The sequence below is a fragment of the Acomys minous genome (genome assembly GCF_964271855.1).
Source record: "Acomys minous genome assembly, chromosome: 10".
Classification (NCBI taxonomy): domain Eukaryota; kingdom Metazoa; phylum Chordata; class Mammalia; order Rodentia; family Muridae; genus Acomys; species Acomys minous.
This window is the reverse complement of record NC_140491.1, coordinates 115,180,816-115,199,007: the sequence shown is the minus strand read 5'-3', so window position 1 is coordinate 115,199,007 and position 18,192 is coordinate 115,180,816. Positions and strand designations below refer to the sequence as shown.

Below are 18,192 nucleotides of genomic sequence, written 5' to 3'. Positions count from 1 at the left end.
ATGAAACACCCATTAAATAAATAGATAAATGAATAAGTGGGGTTATTGTTGCTGTTTTAAGGATTGAATTAAGAGATACTACAGATAATACTGTTAGCTAATTGCAACATTAAAAGTGAGAAAACTCGACTGGAACCAGCAGTAATAACTTTTACACAGAGTTGGAAAGATGGGTGAGATTTGAACATGAGAGTAGCTTGTTCAGGAAAATGACAAAACTGACTTAAAAACAAACAGATTTTGAGTATGAAGTTTTCCTGTGAGAAGGAAATACGGATGACAGGACTTCCATCACTCACAGTTGGCTCCAGACTGAGGAATGGGAGTGTTGAGAGAGACAGGCTTGGCCAGGGAGAGGGCAGGGCCTCTGCAGACACCAGCTGTGGCAGAAGGAGAGCGAAGGCAGCTCAGTGCGCTTTGGAGAATCTTTGGCTTTGCCTTCACTGCAGTCCTATGCAGTTTTGAGTCTAAGTTTGTCATTTATTTGTAGATCATTTTCCCGGTTCACTTTTTTCTACTCTTGGGAGTTCTTTATCTATGCGTCACTAGTCATTCCCTTCTTACTAAGGGACCACATTCCTTCATCACTTTAGTGAGGCATCTTTCCAGGTGCCATCTTCCCATCTTCTCACTTACTTTCATTGTTCCTTTCTTAAAAGTGGTTTAGGAACACAGTTCTTCTTCCATTGTTGTTAGTAATTGCAGAAGGGTATTTTCAGCTATTTCACTTGGCACTACTCCTGAATCTGTTTTCACAATGCCACTTAAATTCTGAGCATCCGTTAATGGAAATATATTTATTAAGGTCATGACCATAACTGATTCCTCTTTAAAACAGATCAAAAGTAAATAAATATAGTTAGGTTTGGTTTTTTTTTCTGATGTATTTTTAAATCAGAAAATTGATGTGTTTGTTTCTTATTCTCACTCCCTTCCTAGCAAACGAAAATTAAAGCATACAAAATTGCATTTTCTGACTTTTGCTATTAATGAGTGCTAATATCTTCTACCTTAAGGTTTCTTGCCATTGTAAGATTAGAGATATAATTTTTTATCTTGCTTATAAAACATACCTTAGTTTCCTCACATTCCATGGTTTACAAGACAGGGAGCTCCAAGAGACCAAGTACTTAGTTTTTCTAGCATGCATGTCAGCATGTGTGCATCATTTTCTTGTTGTCCCCGAGTCCTACAAGACTAGCTTAGGGCCCTGCAGATAAAAGCCTTGTATGTGGTAGGTGTGTTTTACAGCTAAGGGGTCCTGAGCTTGTGGAACTATCTATTCTCTGACAGCATACATACTTCTCATTTTCAATGTAAACATTACCTCATCTTTCAAGTTTTATTGCTACACATGTAGCCCCAATAAGTAGCCTTGGGAGTGGGTAGTCTGGGTCTTGTGTAATTTCCATATTTAACAAAATGCATGAGGCCCATGAAGAAGTGCTCCTGACAGACAGAGCTGCCATCAACAGCTGGGATTCTGCTCCCCATCACCTCTAGCCATTTCCACAGTGAATTATTTAAGTAGCCATCACTGTAGACCAGGCCATCATAGGCTGTCCGACATGTTGGCAGCATGGTCTTCTAATAGGCTTCTGCCTCTTTGTGCTTCCTAGCTACGTGCGTTTCCTTCCTCCTTCCATGTATAGCCAACTTCCCTAAGTAAGACCTGGCCATCACACAGCGCCCTCAGTGGGAAGTTCAGCCAAGGTTTTGACTCCTTTAGCATGTTCATAGTCAGGTTGAATCTCCTTTAGCATGTTCATAGTCAGGTTGAATCTCCTTTAGCATGTTCATAGTCAGGTTGAATCTCCTTTAGCATGTTCATAGTCAGGTTGAATCTCCTTTAGCATGTTCATAGTCAGGTTGAATCTCCTTTAGCATGTTCATAGTCAGGTTGAATCTCCTTTAGCATGTTCATAGTCAGGTTGAATCTCCTTTAGCATGTTCATAGTCAGGTTGAATCTCCTTTAGCATGTACATAGTCAGGTTGAATCTCCTTTAGCATGTTCATAGTCAGGTTGAATCTCCTTTAGCATGTTCATAGTCAGGTTGAATCTCCTTTAGCATGTTCATAGTCAGGTTGAATCTCCTTTAGCATGTTCATAGTCAGGTTGAATCTCCTTTAGCATGTACATAGTCAGGTTGAATCTCCTTTAGCATGTACATAGTCAGGTTGAATCTCCTTTAGCATGTTCATAGTCAGGTTGAATCTCCTTTAGCATGTACATAGTCTGGTTGAATCTCCTTTAGCATGTACATAGTCTGGTTGAATCTCATTCTTCACTGCTTCTCTGTTTGCACGCTAACATGGGTCACTGTGGCTCATATTTATCTGTGCGCACCTCACCTGTTACCCTCGGCCCTTCTTCAGTGTCCATTATTCATGGACAGGATTCTGATTTTGATTTGGTTAGAATTTCTTTCTCCACAACCTGCTGGAGAGTTTTGGTTAAGTCTTACAACTTCCTTTGTATAACCCATTTTAATTTACTTACTTGTTATTTACTTAACTTAATTTTATGTTTGTAGAAGCCATCAAATTAGTTTATTTTCTATTATATTGCCCCGTTATGTGTATATGTATACATGTTGCTGGACAAGGCCCATATGGAAGACAGAAGGAAACCTTTGGGACTCAGTTCTTTCTTCCACCATGTGGGTCCAAGGTAGTGAACTAGGTCTTTTGGATCAGCCACAAACAGCCGGACCTGATAAGCCAGTACACCTGCCAGCTCCTGCTGTGAACAACTGTAGAAATGCTGTTTCTGATACACTGTTAGAGTTTTAATGCCTTTCGGTAGTGGGCTTTCCCCCCTCGGTACAGTAAGTCCTGAGTCGTTAGTCTGTCCCTAAACTGCTGCTACTGTTGTTGAACTGCTACAGGCGTACACCAGCGTCTCCAAAGCTTCTCTTAGCCTTGCAGATCACCGAGAACTTGGAAAGATGATGAACACAATAATATTCCATACAAAAATGGTAGATTCCTTGGTGGAAATGTTGGTGGAAACATCAGATCTCTCCATATTTTGGTATGTTGTAATTTTCCTTAGATTTAAACTATAAATATTTATTATAAAGCTGTTTGTTTGGTTTTTGTTAGTTCAGTTAAGATAGTTTAGTATTGGACTCTTAACCATAAAGGGAACAATAGACTTTGAGCCAGGTGTGGTGGCGCACGCCTTTAATCCCAGCACTTGGGAGTCAAGGCAGGTGGATCTCTGTGAGTTTGAGTCCAGACAGCCAAGGCTACACACAGAAACCTTGTCTGGAAAAACCAAACCAAGCCAAACAAACAAAATAAATAAATAAAAACTTTGTAACAAGCTGGGTTGTACTGGTGGTGTGCACTTTTATTCATAACACTTGGAGGGCAAAGGCAGGTGGGTATCTGAGTTGGAGGCCAGCCTGGTGTACAGAGTGAGACCCAGGATAGCCAGGGCTACGCAGAAACCCTGTCTTCATAAAACAAGCAACAACAACACCACACTTTGTAACTAAAAGAAGCTTGCCAAATTGAGGTTTTTTTAATGTCTGGTTTTAGCTACTCCTAAGAGCAGCTAACTCCTCCTGATGTGAACTGTCTTGTTGCATTTTGTTTGAAGATGTGAATCTCACACTAAGGGCTCTTTTACATGTACAGTCTGAGGGTAAAACAGCTGTGGACAAATCAAGGAGAGCACGTATGGGAGTAATACCTGGTATTATAGCCAGGTACCTGGTAAGTTCATGCCCATCGTGGTAGACATCTGTGTCACTGAGATGAGCTGGCTGCTCTCTGGTTCTTCTAAGCACCACCTCTCCTGTCCCACTTAGCACCGCCGCTCACTTTTCTCTAATTTTCCTCTCCAGAAAAGTTTCTTTTCTTTTCTTTTTCTATCTTTTTCTTTTCTTTTCTTTTGGTTTTTTGAGACAGGGTTTCTCTGTGTAGCCTTGACTGTTCTGGACTCTCTTTGTAGACCAGGCTGGCCTTGAACTCACAGTGATCGCCTGCTTCTGCCTCCCAGGTGCTAGGATTACAGGCGTGTGCCACCACTGCCCAGCCAGAAAAGTTTCTTAAAGAAAGGTTATGTTGTTGTTTCCTTCTTGTCTAACATACTAGATATTTAATAAACATCAGAATGAATGAGTGAAGGAGGTTGTTGTCAGACTCATAAACAGTTAAGCTACAGTGTACACTCTAGTACTCTCACTCTGTAGCTGTACAGTACGTCTTTGGCTCCCTGCTTCCTGCTCCTTTGCAGGAGTGAATTGGAACACCATAGTAGGTCTGCATACTTCTGAAAGTGTGGAGATACCTGAATGGCTAGTGGCTGTGGGGTCTAGGCACTGCAGAGAGATGACCTCTGTGCAGTTTGTTAGAGCAGCTTTTATTACTAGTGCTGGAGAAGAAATCACCAGGAATGAAGGCCATCCTCTCAGAGGAACACGTCGGTCCACTCAGTTTCTTTGTGTTTGGATATAGTGTATGTTAAATGTACAAGAAGTCTAAGATTACTTAGACCTTTCTTGGTACTGTCTGACTAAAGCCTCTCCCAGAAAGAGGAGGAGACGTTTTCTGTCTCTAGGAAGGTTCTGATTGTAAAAGAATACAATTAGAAACTTCAACCTTCTAGGAGATAAAAGTACTTAGTATAATGTTTAAATCTTTGTAATTTTTAGTCACATTTGATTAATTTTATTCATATTTTAAAGATTGATGACATACAATTGAATAGTTGGTAATATTTTTCTCAGTGATACTTAAAACAATAGTGGTCCTTATGAGTGGTAATTCCTTAGCCCGTGATAAAATGTAAAGAGTTTTGAATGTTATGTATTCATATTCTATAGACATTGCACACAAGTGTAAGTTTTTGTTTAAAATGTTTTGATGTCATACACAGAGTATTACTCGGAATGAATGGTTGATATGTGAAAGGTACTTTGTGGAGAAGTAGCTACTCTTAAGAGAATAAATGTGATCTTCATTCACTTGAGTTAAGAGTGAACCAGCCACTGGGTGCTGCGTCTTTTCTTTTTGTGTAAGCTGTGAGCATTCTGTCTGACTTTATATGTTTTTCCTAACAGTTTTTACAGTCGTGCTTTTGAGAAGATGTTTCAGCAGTGCTTGGAGTTGCCCTCTCAGTCAAGATACTCCATTGCCTTCCCGCTGCTTTGCACTCACTTCATGAGCTGCACACATGAGCTGTGTCCCGAAGAGGTAACTTCAGCTCAGTGCTGTGCTTTATGTACTGAAGTGAGACCAAATGGGTAGCCAGCCAAATGTTTTAGAAGATGTAATTACATAATTTTTCTTTTCACCTAAACCATCTTTGTATAGAATCAGAACCATTCTTGAGTAAATACATGATAAAACTGGTCAGTAAGGTGTAGAGGCAAACAAGAATATCCCTGCTGCACAGCTATGCTCATGTAGCAGTCATGGAACAAATGAATTTTAAAATAACTAATATTGTTGGAATTACTGTTTATCGATTTATTCACATCTATGCAACAATTAAATTTCTACAATTGCTTTCATTTTAGTACTGATAGGTCTTGAAAATTGAATTCATGGTCAGGTGTGGTGGCACACGCCTTTAATCCCAGCACTAGGAGGAGGCAGAGGAAGGTGGATCTCTGTGAGTTTGAGGCCAGCCTAGTCTACAAACAGCCAGAGCTCTCAGGGCTCAGTTATACAGAGAAACTTTGTTCTGAAAAGCAAACAAACAAAACAAAACAAAAGAAAGAAATAAGACTGAATTCATGGATTACTGACTTGTCAACATCATATATATGTAAGACAGAACCCAGGTTTTCTGATACTTGTGAGATAAAAACCCGCAGCTCCTGAGGACAGCTAATCAGTCATTTTGAGGATCTGCAAAAAATGTACTGTGTATCACATGGCATAAAGTTTTAGCTTTGAGAAATAATGATTTAATGATCATTATACTGCATGGTGACATAGTTAATAATGCAAATCTGGGCATGGTGGTAATCCCAATACTCAGGAGGCTGTGTCAGGAAGGTTGTAAGTTCAAGGCCAGCCTAAGCTACCTAGAAAAACTGTTTCAGGAAATACTACTAATAATGGACACTTTAAATGGCTACAAAGAATAGATTTTTAATGTTTATGTTGGTGAAGAGATTGAATCTACAGTGCACACACAGATTACAGTGTCATCAGGATGCTGGAGTCCACGGTGTGGCAGAGTGATGGCTAGGTGTCTAGAGTCCCTGGGTTTACTCCTGGAATAAAACAAAACAAACAAACAAAAGCCCATAAATAAAGCATTACATTGTATCTCCAATAGATGCAGTTACCATTTGACAACCAGTAAGGAAATAAAATGAAAAGATATTTTTCCTCTGGTCTTTAAAAAAGGTATCATTTTGTAAGTGTGGCGACTACTGTATTTCTTTATAACTTAGTGCTTACTCTCTTTTCTTAGAACTGCAGAATAAGTTGAAAAGAAACTTAAGGTAACATATCTCTAGCTTGTGAGTACTCTGTGGGAAGAGGATTTGAGAGAGACCCAGTTGAGCCTGGTGGCCCAAGCCTGTAATCCCTACCACTTCTGAGGCTGAAGCAAGAGAATTCTATGCTTAAGGCCAGTCTAGGCAACATAGTGAGAGCCCGTCTCAAAATTTAAAAAGGCAGAAGAAGGTTGGAGATGTAGTTTATTGGGGGAAGGTTTACCCAGTTAAACTGTGAATGGCTCTGGGTTCAATTCACTATATCCCCCCACAAATCCTCTGAACTGTTTCCCTGCCCCCCCACCTCCCCACCACCACATACACATCCGAGTTGACCAATGTTTATGTCTGGCTACAGTGTTTGGATTCCTATTACAGTTTATAGGCTGTTTGAAATCAAATTCAAGGCTTAAGGATTTAGGAATGATTATTTTGTGGGTCATATATTTGTATGTTCTACACCTTTATTTCAACAACATACTTTCTGTATATTACATGAATTTGGAAGACAGAGAAGGACATTGTTTCTTAATTTCTCTTTGTATAATATCTCATATATAGTGGAGAATTTATTATTTTATATACTGAATATCGTAGTTATTTTTAACAAAACCCTACCAAACAGCTACAATTTACCAAAACTAAACAAAAACAGACTCCTGTAGAGATAAGTGGGTTGTCTATTACATATAAGGAGCTATAAATATATACATATAGATATATTAATAATATCCTGAAGTTAAAAGTACATCATCCCCCCCATCTGCTGAATTCTAATAAGGTATGTTCAGTTTTATTTTTCTTCCCTTCCCCAACCCCAGGAAGCAGGAAGAGAAGAAATAATTTCAGAAATTTTAAATGCCTCCTTTATTTTCCCAACTTAATCTCTAATACTTTGATGCATCTATTTGAGCACCTGTGTATTTATTAAAGAACTGTATTTATGTACTAGATGTCAATATTAATGTGGGTTGAGATTAGAAAACTCGAACTTAAATCTGCTCCTGTATATCATGTACCTTATTTTTAAATATTGAATAACTAGATTTAGACCTTTAAATTTGGATGGTGAAGTGTATACTTTATTATCTTTCTTTTTGAGATAGGGTCTCAGTCTTGTGAGCCTTCTGCCTCAGTTTCCCCAGTTCTAGCATTACAATTATGTACTGCCATGCCTGGTTAAACACATAATTTTATACTTTATAGAGATCTTTGAGGATTGTTCTTAATCATATTTTGTTTGTTTGTTTTTTGTTTTTTTGAGACAGGGTTTCTCTGTGTAGCTTTGGCTGTCCTAGACTCACTTTGTAAATCAGGCTGGTCTCAAACTCACAGCGATCCCCTTGCCTCTGCCTCCCGAGTGCTGGAATTAAAGGTGTGTGCCACCACGCCCGGCTTAATCATAATTTTCATGTGTCATTACCAAGTATATATTATTTTATATGAACACACATGGCTTAATTTCTGTAGTAGAGAAAGCAGCACACATAAACTTCCCGCCCCGTCACAGCAGTATAGGACTATAACTGAATTTCATGTTCACTTATCGTGTTTGTTGAGGTCATTTCCTTGTGACTTGTGTTATTCCCATCTTCTGACCTGCAGCGCCATCATATAGGAGACCGCAGTCTCTCCCTGTGCAATATGTTCCTGGATGAGATGGCCAAACAAGCTCGGAACCTTATCACTGACATCTGCACAGAACAGTGCACTCTCAGTGACCAGGTAATAATTTAAGTTTTTCCTACAGATAGTAAATTTGTGAATACAATAAAATAAGTCACTAGATGTTGTTACTTTTCTTTTTAAAATTCTCCGACTCTCAAGCCTAGTCATTGCCTCTTGTTGTGAACTCCAGCGCAGAGCTCCTTAGAGCTGTAAGGGTTGAGCGTCCATGTCTGCTCTTCACGCCGGAGACGCGCAGCACCTACTTGACTTGGCTGCTCACTAGGTGTGATGCACTCTCACAGGTTTTCTCGTCTGCTTTTACCCAGCGGTGTAACTGTAAAGGAAAGCAACGACACACTTGAATGTTTCTCTTAGTTTCCTAAGTGACGAGTAAATTATTTTATACTACAGTGAGTTCCTGGAATTCACCATATTTGATGATTTTTAAATCTACTGTATTTCTATACTGAAACTCAGAATGACTCATGTTTGGCAAGTGGCAACCTGTAGAGTACCTGAGAGCTTTCTTGCTTTCCCACAGGATAGGCGCACTGTATAATCACAGAGGTGTATCTCCACTTGCCTAGCATGCACAGTGGCCTAGGTTCAATCCCCAGTGTCACCAAAATAAGTAAATTAGTTAATTTAAAAGTACAACTTCATCTTGTGTATATTTTTACTTACAGTTTTTCTTCATGCCCCAATCTGGTGCTTCCTGGTCTTCCTTAGGCCTCATGAGATGTGTTCATTCCTCATCCCCCACAGCGTCCACGATACCACTGTTTCAAGTTCAGGACGGCCACAGTGCTGCCCTTGCCTGTTTTATACATACCTTACCCCCCGCCCCCCAACACACACACACACATTGGAAATTAGGTTTTAGAATACAAATGGAAGAGTTTGAATTTCCCATAATTAAATACTTATTTCTTCAAACATGCACAGAACAGTTCCACAGTAAAAATAATATTACCACCATAAACAAATAATTACTAACAAAAAAAATTGTTCCTGGCACTAATCCTATTGGTAATGATGATATCTGGCTTCTGAGTATTGCATGCTCCGCTCTGTTGATGCTAACTTTCATTCACTTTTACCATGTGTTTGATGCTCCAGTTCTACTTCATATTGATCTCGTTGGTAGCTCACTATTTTCTACCATCTTTTGATTGTCTTACGGGAGGTTCTTTTATTTTGGGAGAATAATATGATTACACATTTCTCCCTTCCCTTAAAATTATAACTGACCAGTTGGCACTGAACAACCAATTGTTGTGCTCTCCCCTGGGGAAGATCCCTCCCACCCACCTCAGCAGCTTCCTCAGTTGCCTGTAGTTTTTTGTGTAGGATTGAACCCCTGTGACCTTTTCCTGTCGACTTTGGCATACTCGTTGGTGCCCTGCTCATGTTTGTAAGACTTGATGAGCGTAGTTTCTGATCTTACTAGGACAGTCTCACAGCAAACTCCCTGATCCTTTGACTCTTACAACATTTCTGCCCCCTCTTTTGCATTGTTTCCTGAGCCTTAGGTGCAGGAGTGTTTGGTAAATATATCCATCGGGACTAGCCTTCACAGTCTGCATTTTGATTGATTGTCATTTTCTGTAATGGACTCCATTTGTTGAAAATAGTATTTCTTTGATGAAGGCAGCTCTGTTGTACAGTGTAGCCCTCCAACACTTGTAATGCTGTTCTCTTTTCTTTTAGTTTGGTATGTTATATATCAATCTAAATTGCTTACTAGTTGTGCCTTGGTTTTTTTTGTTTTTTTTAACAATAGTGGTATTAACCTTATATTAGGTAGAAACTTTCTCTCTCTCTCTCTTTTTTAGTTTTTTGGTTTTTTGAGACAGGGTTTCTCTGTGTAGCCTTGGCTGTCCTGGACTCGCTTTGTAGACCAGGCTGGCATTGAACTCACAGTGATCCGCCTGCCTCTGCCTCCCGAGTGCTGGGATTAAAGGCTTGCGCCACCACGCCTGGCCTACCTTTTCATTTTATACTTTTCCCCCCACAGCTTGTCTGGTTGTCTTTGTTTTCTTTTTTTGCCTTGTTTTGTCCTAATTATTTCTTTGGTCAATGTTAGAATTAGCTTTAGAAAAAAAATAGCTGGTTCTCCATTTGTAAAAGCTGCCCCTCTCTCCCTGATTGCTTGCAATAGAAATCCTCAGGTTGCCTGCACGCTCAGGACGCTCTTGCCAACTAGAACCACTACTTTACTCTGTACCTAATGTCCTGCTACATAGTATGTTCACTAGATACTGAGCAGATTTAGTTCTTTTTTATAGGCCATTTACATAATTGTAGTGACTGTTATGTCTTACTCTTTACTTGCCCTGTATGTTTTTACTTGCCCTTTGAGTAATAACTTGAATAACCTTAATAAAGTTCTGCCCTTTGCCATGCTCTGTAAGGCATGCACTCCAGGTAGGTGAAGCATCCCTGCATCCCTGCCTACTGCTTGCTCAGCCAAGGTGCCCTGCATTAGCTTATACATTCAGAGAAATTGATGCAACAGTATAACATCATTTTTATTCAATTTCAGTTGCTGCCTAAGCATTGTGCCAAAACCATCAGTCAAGCAGTGAATAAGAAGTCAAAAAAACAGACTGGCAAGAAAGGGGAACCCGAAAGGGAAAAACCAGGTGTTGAGAGCATGAGGAAAAACAGGCTGGTAGTGACCAAGTAAGCCTCCTTCTTCTACCGTGTATTTGTTCTGCTACAGATGCTTTGCCCCTGTGGTGTCAGAGCTGAGACAATGATAGGAATTAAATAGGTGTTATTTTCTGTCCCTTACCAAAAACAAAAACCAACCAAACAAAAACATTGTAACTTTGCCTAGCTATTAGTGCTTTATTTTAAAATGTAGCTTCTTGAAGATAACATTTGTTTTGTCCTTGTTATAACAAGGTAACTAACAGGAACAGCCTAAGAAGGGGAAAGGTCATTTTGGCTCACAGTGTGAGGGCGCAGTGTGAAGTCGGGGATTAGGCCCTGGGTGGGGGGGGGGGGGGATGTGCTCTCCTTGCCTCAGCCCAAGACACTGCTCACAGTCAGGGCAGGGCCTCCACCTCTGCTGCCCTTCACGGACACAGCTGTAGGCTTGCTTCGTAGGGGATTCTCGGTCTGTCAAGTTGACAGTCAGTAGGAACCATCATATAAATAATACATGGTGTTTGTCAAGAATCTGTCTCATTTTCTGAGTATTTTCAACATGAGTCAGATCACAGACGTTTAGCACTTAGAATGTCTCTGAATTCATTATTTGCAAACATAAATATGCTAGCTGACAGTCTTGGACTTTTTTTAACATATAAGAAAGAAAACATAAGTAGATAATCATTGGGTGAATTATTTTTGCTAAATGTTGCACTTGTTCCTAAGATGAAAAGTCATTGCTCTATCTCCCATGACAGGAAGTTGCTGCTGCCAAGTGCAGAGTGCACCCTCTTCCTGAGGTCGCTCAGTGTATGCATTATTAGCTGAAAGTATAGAAACATGAGAGATGTTTAAAAATGGCTCACTTGTGTTAGATCTAAACACTTTGAATTGTCAGTTTAAGAATAAATAGATCAAATTCTACAGTGTTCCCTGTAAGTCTTGCTAATTTTATGAACTAGATTTGAAATTACTTGTGGTATCATTTTAATTCTTATTTATTATTGTTTTTTAGCCTTGATAAGTTGCACACTGCACTTTCGGAGTTATGCTTCTCCATAAATTATGTTCCAAACATGGTGGTGTGGGAGCACACCTTCACTCCGCGCGAGTATTTGACTTCTCACCTGGAAATCCGGTTCACTAAGTAAGCGAGCACACAGGCTGCCGCCGCCGTTTCATTGTCTAATGCTTACCCAGTACTAACTTTCTAGACATAGTGAGTCAAACTGCTGTACCACACATAGCAAGGGATGTGACTTAACTGGGCAGCAGCTTCCTGTCCCACACTTATTACTGCTTACTGACACTGCCAACGTCAGTAAGTTCCTCCAAAGTGTTAGCTGTCATATTAGCTTAGTTTGTTTTCAGGCTCCTGGAGGGTAAGTGAATGAGGTCAGGGGGTCACGAGGCTGCAGGCAGTAAAGAGAGACAGAATGAGTAAGAGAAGATGTCAGCATTGAGCAGCAGTAAGTGTCTAGGACTGCTTTGCCTGTGCATATCAACCTGTCAGTTCTCAATACAGTTTTATAAGTGTTTGACAAATACTGCAGAGATTAATAAAAAATTCTTACAGTTCTATGAATGGTACTTCAGACTTCTTAAAGTTAATTTTTAAAAAAAGATTTATTTATTTTATTTATTGCATATGAGTGCTTTATCTGCAGAAGAGGGTATCAGATTACATTATAGAGATGGCTGTGAGCCACCCTGTGTTTGCTGGGAATTGAACTCAGGACCTCTGGAAGAGTAGGTGGTGCTCTTAACCACTGAGACATCACTCCAGCCCCTTAAAGTTAATTTGTAAGGAGGTGTTTAATACTTAATAATTTTCCATCTTATAAATCTTAGTATCTGAAAATTTTTGTCAAAGGGTGTTTTAAAGGTTTTATGGTCATTAATGAGTAATAGCAATAAACTGATAATCATGTGGAATAGTGAACTGACACTGACTGGGCAGCAGGTTCCGGCCCCACACGTACTGCTGATCACTGACATCACCACCATCAGTGTGTTTCTCCCAAGTTTGTATTGCTGTATGCTTACCATGGTGGTGAGGGAATGGTTGGTATGGCAAGAACACCGCAAGACAAGAACAAGATAGGACTGTGTAAACCAGCATTGACGTGAGTGCCCAGCTGTTAGCTGGCTGGTGTTGAGCAGTGTCTCTTGTTCCCGTTACCAGGTCAGCTGTACTGACAGTAAAACTCCAGTGTTTAAGCACAAGGGACTTTATGCTTTCTGTGCTTATTGCTCTCAGCGGGGTATGTGGGAGACTGCTGGGCAGAAGCTTGAGGCTCAATTTAAATTCAGCTCCCACACGTTCTTTCTGTAATGGTTTGGTTATAAACTGTGGGGATGCAAATGCTCTTTTTCCCCAAACCTCTGTGTTTAGTGATTGGAGTCAAGACAAAGCAGCAACTTGCTTTGTTTGTGTTTGTTTTGTTTTTATTATTTAGCTTTAGTCTTAGTAATCTGACACCAAGTACAAGAATAACAACTTTCATCTGGAGTTGGTTTATCTAGGTGTAGTCCTGTCCATGGGCTTTGTCTGCCTTCTTAAAGAAGCATTCTTACAAACACTAGTCTTACGTTTGACACGTCTAATGCTTATGAGAGCTTCTTAAGAAAGTGCTCGGGGTTGGTAGCTTGGCTCAGTAGGTGAAGATGCTTGCTATGAAGCCAGCAGGCACTTGGAAGAGGGAGTCAACTGACTTTACAGTGTTGCCCTCTAACCTCTACACACATGCACATAATGTAATTTATCAGTACTTACCAATCAGTCAGTACAACTTAAATTAAATTAAATTGTAAGTAAATATGATTTAAATAGAATTTTAAAAGATTTATTGATTTAATGTATGTGAGTTCTCTTATCTGCATGTACACCTGCAGGCCAGAGGAGGGCATCAGAGCACATAATAGATGGTTGTGAGCCACCATGTGGTTGCCTGGAGTTGAACTCAGGACCTCTGGAAGAGCAGACAGTGCTCCTCCTAACCACTGACTGAGTGATCTCTCCAGCCCCTTAAATAAAAAATTTTAAGTGGATAGGTGGGTCTAATACAGAGAAAGGTCACTTAGAGAAGTATTTTCAAATTCGTGTTTCCTTTTTAGTGTCATTTATTCAGGGGGAATAAACATATATTTTAATGCGTTTTTTCATTAGCACCTTGTTTTAACTGTCATGTAGCTTGTTGAACGTCACTATTTAAATCAGGCAAACATTTATAGATGTTCATTTACTTTGTCAACTTTAGATACAGGGCGTATACCTTCATAAATGCTTATTAGTTAAACTAGTTACATATTTACATTTCTTTTTAGGTGTTTGGAAACTTTGCTAACTCTAAACAGGCTACCTCCAAAGAGTGACCCCTTTTATAGTTTACTTATGTTCTGAAACTTAGTTTATTTCATTTTTAAAATATTAATGATGATAGATAACTGTATATTCATGTTTTAAATATTGGGGTTGTAGTTTGTTCACATAAAGTCTAAAAAGCTTCAAGTAGCAGTGCCAAGCAAATTCAACTCATAGGTTAAATAGTTCATTATCCTGCTATATTAATGCAGTTTTTAAAGTCCTTTTTATGTTTAATTCTTGTCATTCTCAGAATGTTTTTTAATTATGTGAATTCCTATTTCATCATCTTTTAGGTTATTGAGATAATGACAGTAGTGATTCCATGGCTTTATTTTAAATATGTTTTCAATTTTATTGCTTATTTGCTATTAGATGTTAGATTGAGTAGATAGTTTATATAAGTGAGAAAATTTCACTTCTTTTATTATCCCCAGATCAATTGTTGGAATGACTATGTATAATCAAGCTACACAGGAAATTGCAAAACCATCAGAGCTTCTGACGAGTGTGCGAGCATATATGACTGTGCTCCAGTCCATAGAGAACTATGTGCAGATCGACATCACCAGAGTGTTCAATAATGTTCTTCTTCAGCAAACGCAGCACTTGGACAGTCATGGAGAGCCAACCATCACCAGCCTGTACACAAACTGGTAAGGAGCACAGGTAGAAATTTTGAATGATGGAAAGTTTTGTTTCGTAATGAACTCCTTAGGAAAGCCATTTTATGGTTACGTGTTTATATATGAATCTTCTGCCTACATGTATGTACTACATGTGTTCCTAGTGCCCTCAAAGGCCAGAAGAGGGCATCAGATCCCCTGAAAGTGCAGTCAGAGCTGGTTATAAGCCAGCAGGTGGGTGCTAGGACTCACAGCTGGGCCTTCTGCAGGAGCAGCCTGTGCTCTGACCCGCTGAGCCCCCTCCCCAGCACCTGGGCTCACTTTTTATCAGTTAACGTAAGACTTATATGTTGGGATGTACAGTGTAGTAAACATTTAAACCATTTCTTGTAGTTATAAATGTGCTTTTCTCTGTAGGTACTTGGAAACCTTACTAAGACAAGTCAGCAATGGCCATATAGCTTATTTTCCTGCAATGAAAGCGTTTGTGAATTTACCCACAGAAAACGAGTTAACATTCAATGCTGAGGAGTATTCTGATATATCAGGTGAATATTGCGTACTGGTGGAGAAAACCTGGTTGTTTTACATGATGACTTGATTTGGCTTGGTTTTGTTGGCTGCTAATAATTAGTTTATAAGATGGGATAGTCCAGTATGTCATTGGTGTTTTTTTTTTTTTAATATATTTGCTCTGTCAAAAAAACTAAAATTAATTAACTTCCTTTCAGAAATGAGATCATTATCAGAGCTCCTAGGCCCATATGGGATGAAGTTCCTAAGTGAGAGCCTTATGTGGCATATTTCATCACAAGTTGCTGAGCTTAAGGTACACAGTCTCCATCAACCCACCTTGCTATCCTAGTTTGCAGTGTTGGGGTTTGAACCTATGACCTCACATGTGTTAGGCAAGTGCTCTATCACTGAGCTCCATCTCCAGCCCTTTTCTCATTTTTTGTTTTTAAATAAGGTCTTGTTAATTTCCCAGCTGGCTTTGAACCTTCTGCACCAGCCTCACAGATAGCTAGTATATGTATATTTAGTATATGTAGACTGCTATACCAGGCTTTAATTCACCTTTTAAACAGTAATTCTTGTAAAACATTTCAGGAATGTGAGTAAAACCTAGAATTTTGTTTTGTTCTGTTTTTGTTTTTTGAGACAGGGTTTTTTTTATAGTCCTGACTGTCCTGGACTTGCTTTGTAGACCAGGCTGGCCTCGAACTCACAGAAATCCACCTGCCTCTGCTTCCTGAGTGCTGGGATTAAAGGCATGTGCCGCCATACCCGGCTAAAACCTAGAATTTTAAGTTAACCTGACATGAAAGTACCAACATGTAAATGAAATTAAAGCATGTGCAGAGCCTCTCAACGGCATCTTAGTTCAGTTACAGCTGAGGAAACAAGAGGCCTAAACAGGTGAATTGACTTGTGAAAGGGATTGGTGCCAAATTTCTCACTGTTCTTAATTAAGCCTTTATTCTGTTGCATAATGATGCTTTTATTTGATTATGTTCAAAATTATAGCCCAAGTTGTTTGCTATAATTTATCATTTGAATGTATTGCTTTCCACATTTCCACAGATTGTGACATGAACATTATTGGGTTATTGGGCAGTATTAGAGATTGAGGTTAAGGCCTCCTGTGTGGTAGGCAAGTGCTTTGCCACTCACCACAAACCTGTTGTTTAGTTAGGATTACTGCTGCTGTGATGACACATCGTGACCAAAAACACGCTGCAGAGGAAAGGACTTACTTAGCTTCCACATCATAGCCCTTCACTGTGGACTAGGGCAGGGCAGGAACCCAGAGACTGCAGCTGACACAGTCCATGGAGGAGGGCTGGGCATGGGCTCGCTCCCCGTGGCTTGCTCAGCTTGCTTTCTTGTAGGACCGCCAGCCCATCAGTCACTAAGTAAGAAAATGCCCTAGAGCCAGAGCTTATGGAGGCTCCTGGTTTCAAATGACTCTAGTGTATGTCCAGTTGACATAAAACTAGCCAGCACACCTGGCTTAGTGTGTTTTCTTTTAAGTCCTTTAAGCTGGTTGGAAAGTGTCTTTAGACTGCATAATCTTTAAGTAAAGATATTAAAACCAACAGCATTTTAAATTGTCACTTTTATCATTTTAGGAATATGTTAGTCCTAAGATGAATTATTTAATAAGCACATATATATTCATAAAATGACTGTAGATTTTGAGAGCATTTTAATTTGGGTCACTAAAACTTGGAAATTACCACACTAGAAAAGGCATGTTTTAAGGTACTATTGTGTGTCTAAGTATAGAGTGATCCTTACTCTTGCTGAATTAATTCTGCTGAATTTTCCTTACTACTTGAATTGCAAAACTGAAGGAAAACATTAATCTTACATAAATAATTTTGAGATTCTCTTATAAAACAATTGTATAGCAGAGAACATCTGGACTTGATGAATTTTGTTTTTTATTTTCCAAATTGTAACTCACAAGCAAGTTTGTATGTCATAACACAAAGATCTGTACCTTCACTGTTTTTTCTTTTTTCAGAAACTTGTGGTGGAGAATGTTGATGTGCTAACACAAATGAGGACCAGCTTTGACAAACCAGACCAGATGGCTGCACTCTTTAAAAGATTATCATGTAGGTAACTCATGGTACTTTTTATAAACATTCAAAGGATCTAACACGCAATATTTAATTTCTAGCCAAAATTTGTAACATAAATGCAAACAGCAAACCATGAAAAGTGCTCTTAAGCATGTGAAGAGAACTAGAAAGAAATGTAATCAAAGGCCTTTTCAAGGTATATCTACTTTGTCTTTTTTTGGTAGCAGGGTCTTCACCCAGGCTGGCCTTCAGCTCACAAGGGTCTGCCTGCCTCTGCTTCTTGAGTTATTAGGATTAAAGATGTGTATCACTATACCAGCTTTACTTTAGAAACACTTGACTATGTTTTTAATATATGTCAGTTATTAGTAAGTATTGTCTGTAATGAGTTCTTGAACCTATTAAATTTAATATATTAAGTCCACATTAATTAGACTAAAGGGTAATTAACCTGTGAGTTTGTAACTTTGTAAAACTCAGCTTCCCTGAAATGGGCAAACCCTGAGTAAAGGCTGTGGTGTGTACTGACAGGTGTTAGTAAAGGCTGTGGTGTGTACTGACAGGTGTTAGTAAAGGCTGTGGTGTGTACTGACAGGTGTTAGTAAAGGCTGTGGTGTGTACTGACAGGTGTTAGTAAAGGCTGTGGTGTGTACTGACAGGTGTTAGTAAAGGCTGTGGTGTGTACTGACAGGTGTTAGTAAAGGCTGTGGTGTGTACTGACAGGTGTTAGTAAAGGCTGTGGTGTGTACTGACAGGTGTTAGTAAAGGCTGTGGTGTGTACTGACAGGTGTTAGGGCCCCGTAGCCACGGCCACACTCAG

The 18,192-nt window shown here is 39.4% G+C and overlaps 1 protein-coding gene across 4 annotated transcripts in view; it reads left to right on the top strand.

The window, feature by feature from the left end:
* Positions 1–18,192, top strand: part of NCKAP1 (NCK associated protein 1) — an 82,323-nt gene that overhangs the window by 47,262 nt on the left and 16,869 nt on the right. For all 4 annotated transcript variants that reach the window (XM_084799174.1, XM_084799176.1, XM_084799173.1 and 1 more), the window contains 9 exons: positions 2,890–3,035; positions 5,074–5,206; positions 8,071–8,190; positions 10,679–10,818; positions 11,807–11,938; positions 14,593–14,811; positions 15,199–15,329; positions 15,513–15,610; positions 17,312–17,405. In XM_084799174.1, the coding sequence (XP_084655300.1) occupies positions 2,890–3,035; positions 5,074–5,206; positions 8,071–8,190; positions 10,679–10,818; positions 11,807–11,938; positions 14,593–14,811; positions 15,199–15,329; positions 15,513–15,610; positions 17,312–17,405 (1,213 nt within the window). The remainder of the gene's footprint in view (positions 1–2,889; positions 3,036–5,073; positions 5,207–8,070; positions 8,191–10,678; positions 10,819–11,806; positions 11,939–14,592; positions 14,812–15,198; positions 15,330–15,512; positions 15,611–17,311; positions 17,406–18,192) is intronic.